At 35.6% G+C, this 23575-nt stretch overlaps 1 protein-coding gene across 1 annotated transcript in view; it reads left to right on the top strand.

The window, feature by feature from the left end:
• The window catches only part of gabrb4 (gamma-aminobutyric acid type A receptor subunit beta4), a 58616-nt gene that overhangs the window by 20628 nt on the left and 14413 nt on the right, over positions 1-23575 (top strand). The window contains exons 2-4 of the mRNA XM_073824314.1: positions 1527-1594; positions 7305-7525; positions 23319-23401. Coding sequence (XP_073680415.1) covers positions 1547-1594; positions 7305-7525; positions 23319-23401 — 352 coding nt within the window. The 5' untranslated portion in view covers positions 1527-1546. The remainder of the gene's footprint in view (positions 1-1526; positions 1595-7304; positions 7526-23318; positions 23402-23575) is intronic.

Here is a 23575-nt window from a genome sequence, read left to right as displayed (position 1 = left end):
CGAAGGGTAATCCAAAACGGGTGAGAGATCCAGGGCAGGCAACGAAACAGACAGAACGAGATAAACCAGGCAGGAAAATCAAGACATGATAACTAAACAAAAATACAAGACTAAACTTAGACTAAGGAAGGATAGGCTACGTAAAGATGCTGACACTAAAGGAGTGTTAAACGCAATATGCGTGTAATCAGTGCAATGGATGATAGGAAATGTAGTCCGGGGTGACATGCAACAGTCTGTGTGTGAGAGTCAATATAATGAATAAGCGGACGGAAAGTCTCGAACTGGGCTCATGACACACTGCAACTGCCATTTTAGACAGCAATGGTGTAAATGTTATTCTCTGAAAATCCCTACTATCGCAACACAATGGTGAAAACACCATCACAGTATATTTTAAAATATTACATTATTAGATCTATGTGCATATGCTTATAGAAAATAACAATAATATATTTTTTTTCTAATTAATTGTCTTCCACAGAGAAATGTATCATTATGCCTAATATAATTGAGAATATTTTTGATATTTTTTTTCCCATTCCTCTTCTTCTTCTTCTTCTTCTTTTTTTTTTTTTTTTTTTGTACTACCTGAAAAGTGTTTTTGTTGAGTGGTGATGACAAAATGATTCAGAAATATAAAAACTAAGGTTAATTTTAATATTCATATTGTGCTGATTGCAAATGTTTCCCAAGTGGAAGTGGTATGACAAATGCTGTATTTAGAAATTAGTCAGCCAAGTATTTGAAGGAAATGTATTTTTAAGGTAAAGGTTTAAAACCTTCAGATTACTGAAAATATTATTAGTAAGCAATTCACTATTTATATATGAATCTATTAAAGGAATGCACTTTTTTAATATACAGTGATATCATTTGAGATGAATGCTTTGGCCAAATAATGAATGTCATGAGTAATTTTGGCCCATTGTCATGTATCTTCTCTTTGGTACTGTAGCTCTTTGGCTTTATTCAATTTTTATTGACTAGGCTTTATTCAGTTTTTTTTTTTTTTTTTTTGGAGCTTTTTGTAACACAGGCGTTCTCACTTGCACCCACATACCGAAAATGCAAACTCTGCCAATGTTTACAAGGTTGTTTTTCTCATAATAGTCTCAGACCACACACCCACAGTCTGTTCACTTGTTCACTGACCGTCTGATGCACATTGTTTTTTTGTTTGTTTGTTTTTTTGGCAAGCTGTATTGTGATTGGTGAGTGTTACTTCCAGGACTTCCAGGAGTAAGGGCCCAGGATTAAGTCTGTTATGTTTCAAAATTATGTTTACAACTCTCTGGGTTGATACAATGAGTACAGAATTAAATAATCACTGGAAAGTTACCACTTTAGTGGCGTTTTAGAAGCACTTAGTACCAAGTGTAATAGGTATCCACAAGCTGAAGTGTATTTGCCTTGTTCAAAGTTTTTTTTGCCTCATTGTAGAAAAACTTCATATGCTGATGCTGCAGTACAATGATGTTATAATTGCCTAAACTTTTTTCTTTCTTTCTTTTTCTTTTCTGTAGGTCCTCCAGTCATTGTGGGAATGAGTATAAATATCGCCAGTATTGACTCCATTTCAGAAGTCAACATGGTTAGTAACTTTGATTTGGCATTATTCTTGTTACTGAAGATGCTGGTTGATGCTTGAATATCCAAAAGATGATTCTCATGAATAGATCAGAAAAATGTTAATATATGTCAATATATCTATATCAATATTTCCTTAAACACAATATGTTTGTGTGCAATTCAAAATACGAGTGAAACACCTGTTAAATAAATTAGTACAGAAAGTTCCTTTATATTAACACAATACGTTGGGTTATATTTCGCCAGACTTTTCTTTGAGTATAAGTTTGACATTTACTGCATACATTAGCTGTGTTTGTTAAGAAATATACAGTATGTTTCAGAGCTGTTCAATTGAGTCTTCATGGTGTTCCGTAAGAAAATGATCAGTATGCATTATTATGTATTACTGCGGTCATGACCAATTATGTAGCACCAGTAGACCTTTTGGCTCTGGACCATCACCTCAAGTTAAACACCACCCTGGAGCCCTTAAAAAGCAGTTTACTTAAAGAGCAGTCGTCTAAATTTCTGCTGACAACTCCCTATACATACTTACTGTGGAGACCCCATGCAGACTTACTGCATTCATCATTTCTTCATGCAGAGTCAGGGACTTTGGTTTTATTAGCCCTTTCGGCTTCAATGACTGCGGCCTGAATCCATAAAGCACCCCAGAGAGGAAGTGCTGCACCTGGATCGGTTTTCCTCAGGTTACTGTCGGATAATAATGGTTTGACAGCAGGAAATATGATCCTAGATTAGATTTCTTATTGGAAAATTTTGAGTGAACACCAGAAAAATAAAGCTGCTTCCACATTAGTTTGATTGCTTGGTCCTAACTAGAGCCTTTTTTTTTAAAGTTACCACATTTAAGTTACAATTAGCTAATTTAGGCAGCAATTTAAACTATATATTTTATTTGTGAAATTATATTCAGCTATTTTTGAATTTTTCAGATCATCAGTCATCAAAGTTCGGTAAATATTGATCACAGGCACAGAGATTTACTTGAAATTTCTCTAAGCTGATAACTCACTAAAAACTCCCTCAGATCATGTCTTCATGCCATTTTGAGTCCTATTTTGATGTAACAATGTGGTTATATCTAAGTGTGTGAGTTGTTTACTTATGCCCCTGATATATGTGACCCTGGACCACAAAACCAGTTGTAAGTAGCATGTGTATATTTGTAGCAATAGCCAAAAATACATTGTATGGGTCAAAATTACCCATTTTGTCTTTAATGCCAAAAATCATTAGGATAATAAGTAAAAGTCATGTTCCATGAAGATATTTTGTGAATTTCCTACCGTAAATATATATATACAGTATATATATATATATATATATATATATATATATATATATATATATATATTTTTTTTTTTTTTTTTTTTTTTTTTTTTTTTTTTTTTGCACCCTCAGATTCCAGGTTTTCAAACAGTTGCATATCACCCAAATACTGTCATATCCTAACAAACCATACATCAATGTAAAATATATTTATTCAGCTTGACATTATGACTGGTTTTGTGGTCACATATAGTATGTAAAAATTGCACCAAATTATTAATAAGGTTGAGAAAAGAAGCAATAAGACAGGAGCAATGAGGAATTTCACTGTATGCTTTATATAAAGTGTGAATGGTAGCATGGAAAGATGTAAATTGCACATCATTCATATTTTACTTCTGTAATTTAGGAATGATTAGGAGGAAAATCTAAGGTCATGTCAACCTGTCAAGAGGGCCTGGGTGCGGCTCGCTACCTTAAGACCCTCCTGTGTCAATTAGATGGCTGAACTTATGGCACTTGTGGGGACTTGAGTTCCCAGAGACCCCAAGGCATGCCGTGTCCTCATCATCAGAGAGGGCCCTTCAACAGTCATCACAGGCAGTAGTCTTCACCTGACTAAAATAAACCCAGTCTAGCAGATGTGTGAACAGAAGACACTGTGCTCAGAATACATTAGCTCCTCATTTTTAAGAAACAATTTCACTTTTTTTTTTCCTTCGCAGAAAAAGTCATAACTAAACGCTTCTTTCAAAGAGGTACTTTGAAGATTATGTATTGGGCAAGTTCATTTTACAGCTCTGACATTTCTCACTGTCCAGTTTTGCCTCTGAGAAAAAGGTTGATGAGGCAATCAAAATGGAGTAGAAAATTGGCTACTGGTTAAATATATGCTTCGTTTAAGTGTTCCAAGGAAGTTCCTAGAAGTCGTAATTACACTGTGATGTGTGTTAGAGTGATTTTGGGCCGAATTAAACAGACATTTTAGGCAATATATTTATTTTTCGCTTCAAGCAGGTAGCTTTTTTGCACAAGTGCAAAAAAAAAAATATTTGAAAAGATGTTGCAACATTGCTGATTGGGTAATGGCATTATAATGTCCATGTCTCAAACTGTTCACTAGTGACAGGCCAGAACTGTAACATTAAAGGTAAACAGAAAAGAAACACACATATCAATTGTACACTTGTAAGTCCTCCAAAAATAGCAACTCTTCACCAGCAGTACAGTACTTAAAATGCATTCAAACTAAATTGTATAGACCCTAATTTGGACATTTGGAGCTCTAAGAAAATCTACACTGGTAATGAGAACATTATGGTAACATTTGTGTGCACAAATACAGTCACGCTGACATTAACTAAACATAGCAGGAGCATCTAGTGTAGTATTTCCTAGTTTCTCAAACATGTGATTGTTTTCTCAATCTGATTAATTTATGTGAGTATCACTGCTGTAGAATGAATTGTTGTAAACCCATCATCAGGTTTAGACAGTGTTTATGCTGCAGGCCGTCTCCTTCATGTGATGTTTGCATTAAACTGCAGGTGTGTTAATTAGCTCTGGTCGCAGCATTATCAAGCTCCAAGTGAAATTCAATTAAAATCCGATGACAGTGAGATTTTTCTAGATTAAACTTTGCATGAAATTGCTCCAAGGCATTGAAGGTACAGCATACTTGCTTCACAAATGCTTCATTTCTAATTGACAGAATGTACAGACATAATGGTCTAAACTCATCAAGTGGTTTCTGGTTAAATTATTAGAACTGTGTAATTATTTATCAATAATTACAGAATTACCACATGAGACAAACTTGTCTTAATTAATTAATTATTGTATTTATTGATTTATTTTTCTGTTTAATTTTGATGGTTAATTGGTATTTAATCCTAGAAAATAGATTTTTTTTTTTTTTGCTTAATATTTATTACTCAGACAGAGACATACAAAATAAACATTTAAGCCTTCTTTAGTGTGTGTCAAACTCTAAAATACACTGTATAAATCACAACTGCACTCTTAAAAATAAAGGTGCTTTAAAAGGTTCTTCAAAGCGATGCCATAGAATAACCATTTTTGGTTCCAAAAATAACCATTCAGTCAAAGGTTCTTTGAAGAACCAACTCTTTCTACCTTTTCATAATCTAAAGAACCTTTTGTGAAACAGAAAGGGTCTTCAGATGTTAAAGGTTCTTCATGGAACCATTAAGACAAAAAAGGTTCTTCTATGGGATTGTGAAGCAGCTTTATTTTTAAGAGTGTGGTTGTTCTTTAAAGTGGAAGTTACATTCTGTTGCAATTACAGAAATTATAAAATAAATATGTCGTTTGGCCTTCTGAGGTTGACTATCAACATTTTCTAGTCATTTGTTGAAAAAGAAACAAAAAGTACTAGTTTCAGGAACTATTTTGTACTATTTAACAAGGGCATTAAAATAGTCCAGAAGACAGATATCAGAGACAAAAGACAAAAGTTATGGTGGAGAGAGACACAGAGATACATTGCATTCCCTCCATTTATGGCCACTCGAGAATTCCCATCCAGTTCCAGTCAGAAGATTTTATTTTAATTTGTTCGAAGTATTCACTCAAGTATGAAGTTGTTTTCCTTCACTTTGTCCCCCTTCTCTTCTTCTACAAGAGCAAGTGTGTCTCTTTGATTTATCCATCATGAAGGTACTGCTGAAATGTCTTTGTACTGTGGTGTTTTGAAGATACTGTACCATAAGTTCTTCTATCGGATGTTTTGTTTTACTTCCCTTTCCCTGGACATTAAAAAGATGTAGAGAAAGGTGCTGTGCTACATAGGAGAGGTAAAGAGTTGGGAAAATAAAAAATAAAAAACTGATGAAAGTATAGCCACAGATCTTTTCTTTCATTTTGTGCCATACATCCGACTGTAATGGATCATAGACATTTAAAAAAATATGCATTTAGAAAACAAATTGGGTGAATTTCCATTTCATGCTAACTTTAAATGCATCTTTATATAATTTCATAATAACCTATATTGTCTTGTACTGAAATGTAAGCGTACACTCTTAAAAATAAAGGTGCTTTAAAAGGTTCTTCACAGCGATGCCATAGAAGAACCATTCAGTCAAAGGTTCTTTAAAGAACCATCTATTTCTTACCTTTTTACTATCTGAAGAACCTTTTTTTTAACCACAAAGAACCTTTTGTGAAACAAAAAGGTTCTTCAGATGTTAAAGGTTCTTTATGGAACCATTTAGATAAAAAAGGTTCTTCTATGGCACCGTGAAGCACCTTTATTTTTAAGAGTGTACTATCGAACGTACTGACAAGCACATACATTTCTATTTATCATCTGAAAGCTGAATAAATTAGCTTTCCATTGATATATGATTTGTTAGGACAATAACACAATATTTGGCCGAGATACAGCTATTAGAAAATCTGGAATCTTAGGGTAAAAAATTATAAATATTGAGAAAGTAAAAGTTGTCCAAATGCAGTTCTTAGCAATACATATTACAAATCAAAAATTAAGTTTTGATATATTTATGGTAGGAAATTTACTAAATATCTCCATGGAACTTTACTTAATGTACTAATGATTTTTGGCATAAAAGAAGAATTGATCATTTTGACCCATACAATGAATTTTTGGCTGTTGCTCTAAATATACCCTTGCTCCTTAAGACTGGTTTTGTGGTCCATGATTACATTTGGTTATGATGTTTGCTGATCAGTCATCAATTGTACAGAAAATATGATACTGACTTCTGCAATTTGTAAACAAGGGCCTTGCTGAGTGAATCAATGGGAAGTCAAACACTTTCCATCTTTGGCCACCATTTCCTTAAATCATGCCGTGCAATTAAATGTAGGCTTATTACATTAGACTACTGTCTACACAGAATGCTTTATCATTAATATCCAGTTCACAGTTAGCGTTGAAGCAGCGATGAGTCATATCAGTGGATCTTGTCCTTAGCCAATCCTGTTTGCCCTACATCCAAAAGTCACTGCTCAGCTGGACCTAATCCCATCCAAGCATTATATTTTGCTGCTTATTTGATCAATATCAATGTTGGTACACATCTTAATCTATTTCGCAATGTTTTCATTACCTTCTTGTTCAATAGAAATGTTTTATAATGACATCCTGCAATGTTCCAATTCTGTCAAATCAGAGCAAACACATACAACTTGAAATATCTAATTTAATTTGAAAAACTTTATTTATTTATTTATTTTGGTTGAGGGTTATAGTATGAACTAAAAATGTGTAATTATTGTACATTGTAGTTAAATTCAAATGCGTTAGCATATTAACATTAAGTGTTACTTTTTCCAAAGCTATATGCAATTTGAAAATAACTTATTAACTGTAAATAACTTTAAGTAATAAAGACTTTTCTTCGCACCTTAATTCTCAATCTCAGTCTGATTTTCTATGCTCTTTGCAGGACTACACCATCACCATGTATTTCCAACAAAGCTGGAGGGACAAACGGTTGGCCTATGCTGAGATGGCTTTGAACCTCACTTTGGACAACCGTGTGGCGGACCAGTTATGGCTCCCAGATACCTACTTCCTGAATGACAAGAAGTCTTTCCTGCACGGTGTGACGGTGAAGAACCGAATGATTCGGCTGCACCCAGATGGCACTGTTCTCTATGGACTGAGGTAAATGCTATTGCTGTTATATCATCGTCTTAAGGTCTGCATGAAATCAAAACTAACCCTTACTTTGTTAGTGCACATTACTAGTTTTGTGGTGAACAAATAATCAGTGTAAGTTCGAAAATTTGCTTCCCCTCAGAATTTCTTTTCTTTCTCTAAAGATGTCATTAATGTTCTCAGAGCTAGAGATGTCAAAAATGTGCGCTAAAATCAAATTTCAACATTCTGATCCAAAATATGTCACAATTAGGTTGCAACTTTTGATTCGATCTAGCCTAAACTTTGCAGCTAATTTGTGTGACGTCATTCTTGAATTAATTGTTCATATCAGTATCAAAGTTCTTTGTTTAACTTTAATTACAGGTAAAAGTTCATGTCACACTTGCTGGCACACTTAGGGGACAGGTTATCTATGGGAAAGTTTCTATTTGGGGTGTGTGAAAGATATCTGTTAATGGTTCACAGCACTGACAAACCGTGTTGAAAATGAAGGTGCTAATGATATTGGGTGGAAAGTGTGATCACATGAAGAAGCTTTGCCTTTTTGGAGTTCAGCTGTGCTTCAAACTTCTGTGTTCAAACTGTTTGTCTCCTTTTAGCCAAAGTTCTAGAGTAAGCTGGCTCTTATGAAATAGCATAGTATTGCATATACCAAATTACTTTTCTTTAAGCCAGCATGAGTTACCTGACCTGCTTTAAATATACTAGTTAAAATGCCATTGGGAGTTGAACCCAGAGGTTGCATAAAATTACAGTAGCCAATCAGGTATATGTTTCCCATGCAACAACGTAACTCACTCCTTAACTAAAGAAATTAATTAGTCACAACTGTTTCCCAAAACTGCAGTAACATGGTTGAAATACATGCCTCTACATGCAAAAAAATAAAGATAAAATAAAAATGTACCTATATGTATGGATCGCTACAGCTTCCAGTTGAAATTAACACTAGAAGTAGTAAAACACAGAGTTTCGATTAAGCAAGCCTAATTTTCAGAATATTGCAGAATATTATGTTATGACTTCATAACAATTTTAACATGTTGTGAGATTTGAAAACTGATACTTTTGAATGTTAGCGTCACATATACAGCTTCATACTCTATGTATGGGTTTTCTGATGCAATAGGTTTGCTTGGTAGCTCACACGGTTCAATAAAACAGCAAAAACTGTGCATAAAGAAGTAAAAAGAAAAAAAAACACATTTGCATTAGCAAATGCATTTATAAATCACTTTTTTCATTCGTTACCACTATTTGGTAGGTTTAGGGTTGGGTGTAGGGTGTACAGTATGTGTACAGTAACAGTGTTATTTTCCAACATGATAGAGCATTAACCTTTTAGCGACACTCCCCAGCAATTTGAATTCTGAATCACCATAATACATGCCTGAAGCAACATAATAAAAACGCAGCAATATGTGCCTGTATAAAAATAATAAAAATGTGGCCACTGTCATGAATTGAATGCGCGTTTTAGCACCACTCACTGGACGTTTCACTTTGAAACTGCCATATAATGTGCCGTAAGGTACATAATATCAGTGTTGCAGAAATGTTGCCACAAGCTTTTGTTTCCAGTAAGCCTGGGTTGTATCTGAACCACATTAATTCAACAATATAGGACTGTCTTTATATAGGCCATGCTGTGCCACATCCAAACAGCATAGCTGATTATAATGGGTTCAAGCTGCTTTTGATTCATTGTATCATGGTGCTCATATTCAGTTTAGACAAGGTGCAATAATGTAAAATTTGGTCAACTGAATTCCATAAACTTAAAGGGATAGTCCACTCAAAAATGTATTAATTACTCACCCTTATGTTGTTCCCAACCCGTAAGACCTTCATTCATCTTCGGAACACAAATTAAGAAATATTTTAGCTTCCAAGAGCTTTCTGACCGAGCATAGACAACAATGCAACTAACACGTTCAGGTTCCAGAATGGTAGTAAGAAAAAATATCCATATTTCAAACTTAATTATCACTTATCACTGCAAAAAATGCTTTCCTTACATAGTTTTTTTGTCTTGTTTCCAGCCAAAATATCTAAAAATTCTTAAATCAAGAAGGATTTTCTGGACAAGTAAAAATTATTTTCTTTTTTTCAGAAAAAAACAAGCCAAAATTAAGTGATTTTTTCTTAGAACAAGCTAAATAATCTGCCAATGGGGTAAGAAAAAAAAATCTTATTTCAAACAGAAAACAGGATTATTTTTCTTACCCCATTGGCAGATTATTTGGCTTGTTTCAAGCAAAAACTCACTTAATTTTGACTTGTTTTTTTCTGAAAATAAGACATTAATTTTTACTCGTCTAGAAAATCCTTCTTGATTTAAGAATTTTTAGATATTTTGGCTGGAAACAAGACAAAAAAATCTAAGTAAGAAAAGCATTTTTTGCAGTGTAAATCTAGTTTGCACCAATTGGTCGTACATGGAAGCAGCTCCAGGCGGATGACGTGGGATGTCGGTGGTGCGCATGCACCGGTTAGTCTCACACAAACCAGCGTTTGTTTACAGGAGCAAAGGAAGCAGTTTCCTTACTTTAGGAAAGGAAAACCAGTCTCCTCTTGCCTTATATTAAAATCATCTGACATTTTTTCTTTACAAATCCTCATTTTGTACTTCTAATTTGTGACCGGTGCTGTGTTTACCTCTCTCCATGCCGCATTTGCGTTCATCACTTCTAAACGGGCTATGCACACCACCGTCATCCTACGTCACTCACTTGGAAAGGCTTCCGTGTATGACCAGTTGGGGCAAGCTACACTATATTGCCAAAAGTATTGGTTTGGCTACTTTAGTCATTTCCATGAGTACAAATCATGAATTTTAAGCATATAATGATATTCTAGGGAATTGTGTGCTAATTTTATAGCAACAGTTTGGACAGGACCCTTTTCTATTCTAACATGACAATGCCTCTGTGCATAAGGCAAGGTTCAAAAATAAATGATTCAAGGATTCAAGGATTCAAGGATTCAAGGATCTTTATTGTCATTTCAACACATGTTGGTGCATATGAAGGAACGAAAATGGTTACTCTGGTCCCGTAACAAGCCACAAGAAAAATAAAAAGACACTATAAATATATATATATAAAAATATAAGTGTAATAGATATATAAAAGTATGAGTATAATATAAATATACATAAAATAAAAACTATAAATAAGGGGGGCGCTAGTGAGTTCCATATGGAGTAGACGTGTTTTTTCGTGCTCCTCATTTCCCTTGATAATTCTTCATTTTTACCAATAATTTCACTGTTAAAGTTTGCTCATTACCATCGCAAACGGCATGACTAAGTCCAAAGCAAAGAAAGGAGACAAATCAGCAGAGGATGCAGGTGAACAAGGCGTCGGTCAGTCAGACGACGCACAGGCCGTTGCTAACTCTACAGACCCTGTTAATCTCGCTGACGTTATGGAAGCTATCAAATCAATGAACGGCTCCATGAATGAAAAATTCGATTCTTTGGAATCTACGTTGTCTCAGACGTTGGCGACACTGTCGGAAGTTACTTCACGAGTTACGGAACTGGAAAAGGCTAGTGCAGATTATGAGGGCCGCATTTCTGAACTTGAGGCACATTGTCGTGACTGGTTCGATACATGCAAATCACTGACATCTAAATTAGATGATCTTGAAGGGCGCTCGCGGCGGCAAAATATTAAGATAATTGGTCTTCCTGAAAAACTGGAGGAGGGCCGCCCGACTCAGTTTGTTGCTGACTTCCTTGTGCAACTCCTTGGCGCCAGTAACTTTTCGAAACCTCTGAAGATTGACCGAGCCCATCGCACGGGTCCGGTTGGTAACGCACGATCCCGTCCTCGGACGATGGTGGCCAAGCTGCATCACTATCCGGACAAAGAGAAGATTCTACGTCTTGCGCGGCTGTCTTCTCCCCTGATGTATAACGGAGCGCGCATTCTCATCTTTCCCGACTTCACTTCCGAGGTTCTGAAGCAGCGCCAAGCTTTCAACGGCGTAATGAAAAGGCTCAAGGAGGCTAACGTTCGTTACGGGTTGCTCTTCCCTGCCCGTCTTCTCGTGACTCACAACTCATCTAAACATGTTTTTGATTCCGCTGAGAAGGCACAAGCTTTTGTTGACTCTATCACAGTTGAGGACAACTCTTCTTAGTCTGCATAACTACGGTGTGTTCGCAGGTAAAAGGTTGGGCAAGATGTCATGACTTTTAAGTGTTCTGTTCTTTACCACCTGCGGGACCTATCTGAATGTTTTCTCACAGTTGATGTTGATCAGTTTGATCTACATGCTTGTCAATTTTTCATCTGTATCTAGTTATGAGCATAATGTGTGACAGAGCATTTATTGTATATATTCATTTACTCTTTTGACCAACTTGTGTTTTTTTTTTCGTTATAATTAATGTTTAAAGGGATTTGAGGTGCATTTCAGCCTTAGGTATTTTCCTTTTTTTTGGTTGCTTCGTTTATTGTTTTTATGCTGCTCTTTATCTCACTTTTTGGCTCCACGGTATATATGGGGGTTTTATACCGCTTGGTTTGGGAAAGCGGCTGGGATGGGGTGGGGGGACGTAGTTTGTGTTTACTGTTGTTGCTTTTTGTTTACCCTTCTTTTTATCTGTGCCATTATGTTATTGTAGTTGAATTTGTGTTTGTTGTAAAATGGCACATAGTATAGCTTCCTCACAAGGAGGCGGTATTACTTTAGCCAGCTGGAATGTTCGCGGCCTGAATAGTCAGGTGAAGCGAGCTAAAGTGTTTTCATATTTGCGCTCCATTTCAGCTGACATAATTTTTTTACAAGAGACCCACATTAAACATGGTGATCAGAAACGCTTGAAATGTAACTGGATTTCTCAGGTCTTTCAATCCACGTTTTCGTGTAGGGCCAGAGGTGTTGCAATTTTGTTTCGTAAATCAGTCCCGTTTAAACATATTTCTACATTAACAGACCCTAACGGTCGTTATGTTCTTGTCACTGGGTTAATTGCTTCCAAACATTTTACTTTTTTAAATATCTATGCCCCTAATTATGACGATCCGTCTTTTTTTCGTAAGGTATTTAGTTTATTACCTTCTTTTACAGATACTCACTTTATGGTTGGTGGCGACTTTAACTGCATATTGGATCCGGCTTTGGATAAATTTCCTGTTCGCTCAGATTCTTCTCTTAACTGTACATCGGTTATTAAACATCTCACAGAGTCATTGAATATTGTGGATATCTGGAGGCTACACCATCCTGTTGACAAGGAGTACTCTTTCTTTTCTCATGTCCACAAATCGTATTCAAGAATAGATTATTTTTTTATAGATTCTAAATTACTACCTAATGTCTCTACATCTAAATATTACAACATACTGATCTCTGATCATTCTGCTGTTACAGTATCTTTTGATTTTGGTTGGGCAAAGCCAAGTTATAATTGGAGATTTAATACTTACCTCCTTTCCGATGCAAAATTCTGCCAGCATATTTCAGATTCTTTGACAGAGTTTATTGAGACCAATGATAAAGCTGATGTTTCTGACTCTGTGTTATGGGAAACTTTTAAAGTAGTAATGAGGGGACATATAATTTCCTATGAGTCAGCTGCAAAGAAAATCAGACAAAAACGCTTAGCGGAGATAGATGCACATCTTACCCAGTTGGAAAAATTATATAGGGATACCGCAGACTCCTCTGTCTTAAATGATATTATGTCACTTAGGTATGAATACAATAAGATTACTTCGGATCAGGTGAATAAGATGTTGTTAAAAATTAAACAGAGACATTTCGAGATTGGGGATAAACCAGATAAACTATTAGCTCAGCAATTAAGGGGTTCGTATGCTAGCAGATCAATTCATCATATTGCTGATAAAGATGGTAAAATTTTGACTAATCCAAAGGAAATTAATAAACGCTTTATGGAATTTTATGCAGATTTGTACAAATCCAAGACTTCTGTATCTTTGGAGGCTATTGCAGACTTTCTTCATTCTCTCCCCCTTCCAAAATTAAGCGATGCTGACCAGGAAATGTTAAATGCCGACATTACTATTCAAGAGATACTGGATGCATTTAATGCGTTTCCTAATGGGAAGGCTCCTGGCCCTGACGGCTTTTGTATCGAATTCTATAAGAAATATGCTGGTAAGATTGCACCTCTTATGTTACGGATGTTCAATCATTCGTTTTGTGAGCAGAAATTTCCTCCTTCTCTCTACTTCGCCAATATTTCTTTACTTCTTAAGAGAGGCAAGGATGAGACGAACGTGTCCTCTTTTCGCCCAATTGCTCTTCTTAATACTGATTTAAAAGTGTTCACCAAAATTTTGGCAACTAGATTAAACAAATGCATTTCAACTATTATTCACCCCGATCAGGTTGGCTTTGTCCCTAATAGATTCTCCTTTTTCAATGTTAGACGTCTTCTAAATATTATCTATTCGAAACAAAAATCTCACTCTAAATTGGCAATTATAGCATTAGATGCGGAAAAAGCTTTTGATCAAGTGGAATGGAATTATATCTTAACTACTATTAAAGAATTTAATTTAGGAGATCGGTTTTCTTCCTGGGTCAGTATGTTGTATCATCATCCGTGTGCATCTGTTTTAACTAATCTTGATAGATCACCACAATTTGAGTTGCATAGGGGCACACGACAGGGGTGTCCACTTTCACCCCTGTTGTTTGCTATTGCCATAGAACCTTTGGCAATTGCTATTAGACACCATCCGCAGATCCCGTCTTTAAAGATAGGTCAGGTAGATCATATAATATCTCTTTATGCTGATGACGTTCTTTTATACCTCTCAGATCCAGAGCACTCTGTTCCCCTGCTGCTGGATTTATTAAACACATTTAGCAACTTTTCAGGTTATTCTGTTAATTGGCAAAAAAGCGAATTCATGCCCATCAGCAACAATATAGATCCAGATTTTATGCAGAGTATGCCATTTAAATTGGCTTTGGATATGATTAAATATCTCGGTGTAGTTGTCCCTAAGAATCCAAAGGATTTAGTTAAATTGAATTTTCTCACGTTACTTGATAACTTGAAGCAGGACATAGAAAGATGGAGATCACTCCCAACATCAATGATTGGCCGCATCAATGCAGTTAAAATGGTTAGCCTTCCGAGATTCTTATATCTTTTTCAAAATGTACCTGTTTTTCTACCTAAATCATTCTTTAAATCGCTTGAATCCATTATTATGCCTTTTATTTGGGGTTATAAAAGTGCTCGTATATCCAAGACTCATTTGCATAAACCTAAGAATTTGGGGGGTCTAGGTTTGCCTGATTTTCGTCATTATTACTGGGCGGCAAATTGCAGAGTTTTAATGTATTGGCGAGATTCTTTTCCTGGCATGGTTCAAGCAGACACTCCCTCTTGGTTAGCGATAGAACAAAGTGCCTTTCACTCTTCCCTTTCTGCTTTGCTTTTTGCAGCCCCTCTGCCTAATAAAGAGGTTCCAAAAAATAATTTAATTCTGAACAACTCTATCAAAATATGGTACCAAATTAGAAGGGTATACAAGTTACCAAATACTTCCCCACTTACTCCTATTTGTTACAATCATGCATTTAAACCCTCTCTTACAGATAAAGTTTTTAAGGAATGGCAAAGCAAAGGAATTCTCAGTGTTAAAAATCTATACATTGATAAGTCTTTTGCCTCCTTTTCCCAGCTCAGCGAGAGATTCAACCTTCCTTCTTCTCATTTTTTCAGATATCTTCAGGTCAGGCATTATGTTCGTGTAAATATCTCAAATTTTGAGGTTTTCTCCTTAGAATGCAAAATGTTTGATTTGTTTTCAAATTCTCCTGATGCTAGGGGTCTAATCTCTTTATTTGTTAATGCTTTTAAAGATGAAACAAACTTTTCTTCCCTTCATTTGAAAGCTGCTTGGGAAGAAGACCTAGGCATTCAGGTTACTGAAAATGATTGGGATAAATGCCTCTTATCTGTTTATTCATGTTCTATAAATTCAAGACATCAACTTATTCAATACAAGGTACTACACAGACTTCACTATTCTAAAACTAAGCTTAGCAAATTCTATTCTTCCGTCTCCCCCATATGTGATAAATGTAAAGTTGCAGAGGGTACTCTGGCACATCTTTTCTGGTTTTGTGTAGAAATTCAGAATTTTTGGCTTGAAATATTCGAGTTCTTTGCCAAGGTCTATAACTGTGTTCTACTCCCCGACCCAATGATAGCAATTTTTGGTTGGTCAGATTTGCTTGAATCTCTTAATCCGAAGGTACGGTTACCTGTCCAATATGGCATGGTTGTAGCTAAGAAAGTTGTTCTGCTTTTGTGGAAGAAAAATGTAAGGCCTCTCTTTTCTGACTGGTTAACTGGACTTACTTCTACTTTGCACCTGGAAAGAATCAGATACACCATCTCTGGGAACTCTGAAAAATTTGACAAAATGTGGGAACCCGTTTTTTCTTTTCTGTTGAGCTACAAGGATTAGTGATGTACACAATTATTTTAGATTGGTAGCAATATTTTTTATTTATTTATAATATTCACAATTATTGTAATTACTCTTTGTTGGATATGTTAGTCTTGTATACCGCCATTCTCCTTTTTGTCTTATTTTTGTGCTTCATTTTACACATTGCACAGATGTTTGTTATGTGAAGGGTCTGTTTGTCTGTTACTGTTTGTTTTTTGTGTTTGCAAAAACCATAATAAAAAGAATATTTAAATAAATAAAAACTATAAATAAAAAAACTGTAAACTGTAAAATGGACCGTGGTAGTTCTGTGCAGTAGAGGTAGTTTGCAATGTAGTTAAAGTGGCAGTGCAGTGCAAAAACAGTGCAAACAGTCTGTCCATGGGGGTGGCTATTGTTCACTGTATGTAGGGGTGAGAGGGGGGCTACGAAGATCTCCTGAGTTTAATAATCTCACAGCCTCCGGGAAGAAGCTGTTCCTCAGTCTGGTGGTCCTGCTTTTGATGCTCCGTAGCCTCCTGCCTGAGGGGAGAGGGACAAACAGTGTGTGTGCAGGGTGAGTGGGGTCTTTCCTGATGCAAGTGGCCCTTTTCCTGCATCTGGAGGTGTAGATGTCCGTGGTGGTGGATAGGCTGTGTCCCACAGTCCCCTGTGCCGCTTTCACCACCCTTTGCAGAGCCTTCTTCTCTGCTGCAGAGCAGCTGCCGTGCCACACAGTGATGCAGGAGCACAGGACACTCTCCACCACACACCTGTAGAACGATGTAAGGACTGAGCTCCCCAGTCCAGCGCGCCTCAGCCTTCTGAGAAAATAGAGGCGCTGGTGTGCCTTCCTAGTCAGGCAGGAAGTGTTGGTGCTCCAGGTGAGGTCGTCAGAGATGTGGACGCCCAGGTACTTGTAGCACGAGACCACTTCCACCGCTGTCCCTCCGATGTACAGGGGAGGGGGGGGGGAGGTGTCTGCTCCTCCTGAAGTCCACGATCATCTCCTTGGTCTGCAAGGATTGATTCAATCCCTGTGAAAGAACTTGACTGGTCTGTATAAAGCCAAGTCCTAATCCTGGCTGAAGACCTCTGGTGTGACTTCAAATGCAGACCTTGAGCCAAAAACTCTTCACCACACACCAATGACTTGTACATACACTACATGGGACAAAAGTATTGGGAGACCCCCTTCTTTAGTACAAAAAAAGGCACTTCCAAAATAATAGTATATGGAAATACACTTATTGCATTTAGAAATTGTATTTCTGTCTCAGTTGCAACAGTTTTGGATTTGTCTAAAATGACTGTACCCATACGTACAAGTCATTAGTGTTTGGTGATAAGTTTTTCACTCAAGGTCTGCATTTAAAGTCCATTCAGGTGTTCAGCTTTTCATTAGAAGGGGGTGTCTCAATACTTTTGGCAATATAGTGTAGATTAAAGTGATTATAAAATGATTTGTTCTCACAAAAATGCATCGATTCGCAACAGAAGGCCTTTTATCACTCCCTGAAGCAGTTTGAGGCACTTTTTTATTGTGGATAGATGCACTTTATTGGACTTTGTTTTGGACTGGTAAAGAGAAACACTCGCCATTCTGAAGTTTGGAAGTGGCAGGCTTGTTTTTAATATAACTCCGATTGGATTTGTCTGAAAGAAGGAAGTCATATACACTACCATTTAAAAGTTTGGACACACTTCCCTGTTCTCTTTGATGGGAAAATGTGTCCAAACTTTTGACTGGTAGTATACACCTAGGATGACTGGAGGGTGAGTAAATAATGGGCTAATTTTAATTTTTGGGTGAACTAACCCTTTAATAAAAAGTTGATGATTTTGTTTTCTCTGTGCATAAAAAGTATTTTTGTAGCATGGATTTTATCGATGTTCTTACTACCTTTCTGGGTCTTGAACGTGGCAAGGTCAGAAAGCTCTTGGATTTCATCAAAAATATATTAATTTGTGTTCCAAAGATGAGTGAAGGTGTTACAGGTTTGGAATTACATGCGGGTGAGTAATTAATGGCAAAGTTTTCATTTGGGTAAACTATCCCTGTAACATATAAAACTAACAGTCAACCATCTAATCCCAGCCATAAAATCATGTCTAAATGGTTACACATAAGAAGTTTTGTCTCAAATGTCATCTCTCTTTGGATAAACAGAGACACAAGTTTAAAAACAACCCGCTTTCCCTCCTCACTGTGCAACGCATGAACCCAGAACCGCATCGGCAAGCCAGAGAGTTTGCTCTGGGTGCCCCACTCAATCAATCTATCAACAATGAAAGACGACAATCTGTTTCCTCTTCCAAGAGGCTCTGGCACAGGTGGAATCGAGGAATCGCAGTGAGGCCACAGGTCGGTTGCTTTTTTCCCCAGAGGGTCTCTCAAACCGAAAATTTAAATGTAAGCGGAACCACAGCTCGGATGTTTGCAGTATCGATACATCCACTCTTAATAACGTCTTAAGATGGGTCTTTGCTGGCTGTAAATTATTCATCAGTCAGGGCTGTTGTTAATGTTTAATTATCATATCATGCCCTGCTGTGTCTAAAAAGGGATTTCGAATTAATGTGCCTTAGTCAGCTTTAGCACAGCTACAGTATGTATGCAAAGCATCCTCCATATGACCCACAAATGTACAGATTTATAAATATGCAGTAGTTTGTGCTTTATAGGGTTTTGGAGGAGAAAGCTAATGCTTGTATTCAAGGGTTTTAAGCAAGCAACGTATTTTATAGATTGTTTACACTCCGCATCTAAGGTAACTGTTTACTCCACTTTTCCGAGAAAGAATGATAATGAAGAAATATGAGTGACATGAAGTGAAAACAGATGAAAAACACAAACAAGCAGCTGTTATTGCACAAAGTATGTTATATATAAATAAAGTGTTTTTGCAGATGCTGTTTGCTCCTTAGCCACATACAGAGGTTGCATTTCGAAACGTTTTGAAGCTAAAAACAAACACAACCCTCCGTGTTAATTATAGGACGCTCACAGTGAAATGCACAGAAGGCAGTGTAATAGCTACATTACTATGTTACACCCATGCTCCGTTACCTAATTTAACTCCACCGTCATGCGTATGCCGTTTCCTGTTGCTACGTTCACTGCTATTGTGTGTCGAGGTTATATATAACACGAAATGAGAGGGTTGTTTCATAAATGTTTTTTTGTGTTATACAAATATTACAATATTCAAGTAATGCTAGATTAATTACCTCAAGATCACAGGCACACATAAAAGCAAAAACACATACAGTTATTTTATTTATTTGCATGCAAATTATTTGTAATTAAAAGTACATTTACAGCAGTTTTATAATGATTTTTAATTTAATTTTGTTTTAATTCCACACACCCTCAATTCTGCATGATTTTGCATGTTTGCATTAAACTTTTTCTATTTATTTATTTATTTTCTAAATAGGCATAAAACTGTACAGTGCAGTTTTTTTTTTTTTTTTTTTTCTATTTTAAACTACACTGCAGTATTTTTATTTCTTTATCACAATGGGATTGTTTCTGTTTTTATTGCATATCAGTGACAGACAGAGCAGGTCATTTGTCACTCGCAACATCATAGACGAGATGAGTCAGTCTCCATCTTTCAGCAAAATCTGTAGATGCGTTATGATTTTGCTCCTATTATATTTATTTTGGAAGCTTAACACAAGGACAATTTCATATATGTGTTGCCACGTTGAGTTCTGGGGAAAAACTTCTACCAAACTTCCATTGATAAGTACTTAATTAAATTACTAAAAATATGCAAAATACATGCACAGTGACAGATACAATCTTTGCCATGGAATGCATTTGTTTGTTTACACAAAGTCCACAGTTTAAACATTCCTTATATTCAAGGTTTGAGGTAAATTATCCACTGTTGCTGTCATAATGACTATTAAAGTCATAGACAATGATATATATACTCTGAAAAATAAAAAAGCTTCAAAGGGTTCTTCAAGCAATGCAAGAGAAGAACCATTTTTGGTTCCAAAAAGAACCATTCAGGCAAAGGTTCTTTAAAGAACCATTTCTTGCTTACCTTTTTATAATCTGATGAACCTTATTTGCCACAAAGAACCTTTTGTGAAACATGTTAAAGGTTCTTTATGGAACCATTTAGACAAAAAAGGTTCTTCTATGGCACCATGAAACACCTTTATTTTTAAGAGTGTACAAACTCAAATTAAACCATTAATAGCGTTCAAGCACATTGCCACATCAGAGACTAGAATCCTGTTACTCGTCACGGTATGGTTAGGACAAAAACTGTAATTAAAACTAAGTAGATATCTTTTATCTTGTATTGTGATGCATCTGGTTAGGACATGGTGTTAATCTGAATTCCATGAAGCTTTGAAGAATCCCACACTGTCACTTTATAGACTAGAGTCTCGAATGATCGTTATTGTCCATCACAATACTCCGTACATCAGAGCTTTTCACTAAAGCGAACACGTCTGTCAGCATAAGATTTGACCAGCCAGAAGGTCCCTGGAGAGACTGAGTCAGCACTAAGCATGAGGCTCCAATAACTCCCAAACCCAGCATGAAGTCAGACTAGAGGAAGGTGGACAGGGATAAGAGACTGAAGTCAGAGAGAATAAGACTGTCATATCGGTGATTAAATACAATGACATGAATATGTCTGAGGACTGCATATTTACATCTATAAATTTGTCCAGGCAATTACGAAGAAATGGCAAGTAACGCTTGAATACGTGAGATTCTGAAGTAGAAAACCTGAAACAGAATTTTCTTGTGAAACATATTCCAAACTCATTTATTTCTCTTTAATTATCATGAAGTAATATTATTACTTTATGGTGCTTTTTTATGACACATGTGATTGTTTTTTGTAAAAGAGCTGCAAAAAGCTGCTTTTTGGTGATCCACAGAAGAAAGAGCGTCATACATTTTGGGATGACATGACTAAATAATGACAGATGTTTCATTTCTGTGTGAACTATTACTTTAAATGCTGAGGGTGCTGAGAGATGCGTTTCTGATAAGCGAGTGCTAACTAACTTACATTTTGTCTCAAGGTACCCAGAAGCAGCTGTGCAAAGTGTTGAGAAATGAGCTCCGTGTTTTGAAACATTGTCAAAATGTTCTGCATAGCTGTTAAAATCTGGCCCGTTCTTGCATTTTGTTGATGATGTGCTCTGAACTTACCATACTTAATGATTCAGCGATTGTGTGTGTACACACACTAACAAAGATATAATATAATGTATTATAATATAATATACGTTAATAACATAATATAGTATACGTTTCATGTACTTACTATAGTATTAGCACAGAATTATGCATAATTCGATGCAATAAATCAAATCAAACACTAATCCTAAACCTAACCATGTAGTAATTACATGTTGTTAATTAATATTAGATTTATAAATGTACTATTACACTATGATAAGGTCACCTTAAAATGAAGTGAATTTACAAAAGTGATTTTATGCCCATAGAAAGCACATTAAATGTAAGTAAAGTGTCTACTTTTAAGGTTTCAAATAAGTTTTTGGAGAATAAAATGTCAAATTGGTAGAATTAATGTTACATTGTCTTTCAGTGTAACAGTATTTATGTAAAAATTCAAACAACATGCATATTCTGACTTAAAATATATTAATGAATAAGGGAGCATATTAAATCTAATTGTGTTTTAAATGTAGAAATTACAAAAAAAAAAAAAAAATGCAGAATTACAACTAATTAGTATTTGGGGCGAAAGTCATTTGTCTTTAAATACGTAATAAATTGATTTTTGGTGTAAAAATGCCTGACGAGATTGTTACATTGAATGACATTTTAGTGGGTGTCTTCTGAAAATTAGGGAAATATGTATGATATTTATTTTTTGCTCAGAAAAACAAAAATGCAATGAAATTAAATTAAACAGAAAACCTTTTTTTATTTTTATTTTTATTTTTTCATTTTTGGAAAGACAACAACAATTTAAAGCAGTATTACACTTGTTGTTTTTATGCTTAAACCCTTTTACGTCTTTGACCCATATGAAAAAAAAAAAAGAATAGTCCACATAAAATACTACTTTTGTTTTTTTGATTTACTTACCATACACATATATCATTGTGAATTTATGTCTATGACTATGGGGCAGAATTATTACTGAAAAAAGAAGTACCTATAAGGATAAGCATAGTTTTATTCAGACCAGTTTATTGAGCCATTTTGTAAATTGGTTTGACCAATTAATTGAACAGAAATTAACATACACTATGGCTTGCATATATATTTCAGTGTTCATTTTTTGTTTTAAGCTCATTTTTTAATAACCATTTTCCAATTTAAAGAATAAGTAAGCAATGTTTCTCAAGCTAACCATGTGATGGACTAGCCAACCATCCAGCATGGGACAAGCAGTTTGGAAAATGAATAGTTGGATGTTACTCATTCTTGTCAATAACTGATTAAGGCATCTTCTGATCAGTGATCTTCTAAAAAATCTGTTTCATAATGTAAAAACTGTACTCCTCATGACCTCACTGAATGGAGCTTTGACTGCTCTGTTGGGTTCAGTGTAGGTGATACATTATTTATAAACATGATGAAGCTTTAACTTTTTTAGCACCACATACCGGACATTTCATGTCTGTGCCAATACGCAGTACAACCAACATAATAAATCATCTTTTTAAGATAAAACTGTACACACTTTTAGGGCCAATCACTGGACAAAATAAAATATTTCCAATGAGCCAGTAGATTATTCTTAAATTATTCTTCAAAATATATACTGTATATTACAAAAAGAGGAGGTGAGCACTTCTTCAAATTATAAAAAGGTACTGACTGAATGGTTCTTTGTGATACTAAAAATGGTTATTTTATGGCATTGCTTGAAAAACCTTTTTAAAATCTTTTATAATGTGTATTATTCAACACAATTATACTAATTAAAAATATGTAATTTGTAATAGTTTGCATTTCAGATTAAGATGCATAACATCATATTTAATTTCTTAATATTCTTTTCTTTTATCATACTTTTGCAGGACATTACAGTAATATTAAAGCACGTAAGATATCAAGATGCCTCCTTTAATTGAAACAAATAAAAAAAATAAAAAACAACAGAGCTCAAACACAATTTGCTTAGCAATAATTGCATTTTCGTCCATTTTTCTTTCTTTTTTTTTCTTAGAATAAGAGAATAGATTCAAAACATTACTCATGACTCAGATATTCACATGGTGCAGTCAAGGCTAAGCTATGATTTCCTAAAGGTTACCAAGGTAACAGTTTCTCTCATTCTCTCTCTCCTTTTTTTTTCCTATCCGTTCCTTGTTTTTCTTGCTGTCCTTTTCTGCAGAATAACCACTACAGCAGCCTGCATGATGGACCTGAGACGGTACCCTCTCGATGAACAGAACTGCACCCTGGAGATTGAGAGTTGTAAGTGAAAGGAAATGTGAACACACATACACATGCTGTTATGTTCAAGATGTAATACTAGCATACTGCACCAATAGAGAGCATGATTTGAAGGGTTCTACACAGCTGTATATTTGGTTGGCTTGTTTTTTTGTTTTTTTGTTTTTTAAGATGAATCATGGTAGCAAAAACCTG

The sequence above is a fragment of the Garra rufa genome, chromosome 19 (genome assembly GCF_049309525.1).
Source record: "Garra rufa chromosome 19, GarRuf1.0, whole genome shotgun sequence".
In the NCBI taxonomy this organism is placed as follows: Eukaryota; Metazoa; Chordata; class Actinopteri; order Cypriniformes; family Cyprinidae; genus Garra; species Garra rufa.
The sequence above is the reverse complement of the archived record's forward strand: the minus strand, read 5'-3'. Positions and strand labels throughout refer to the sequence as shown.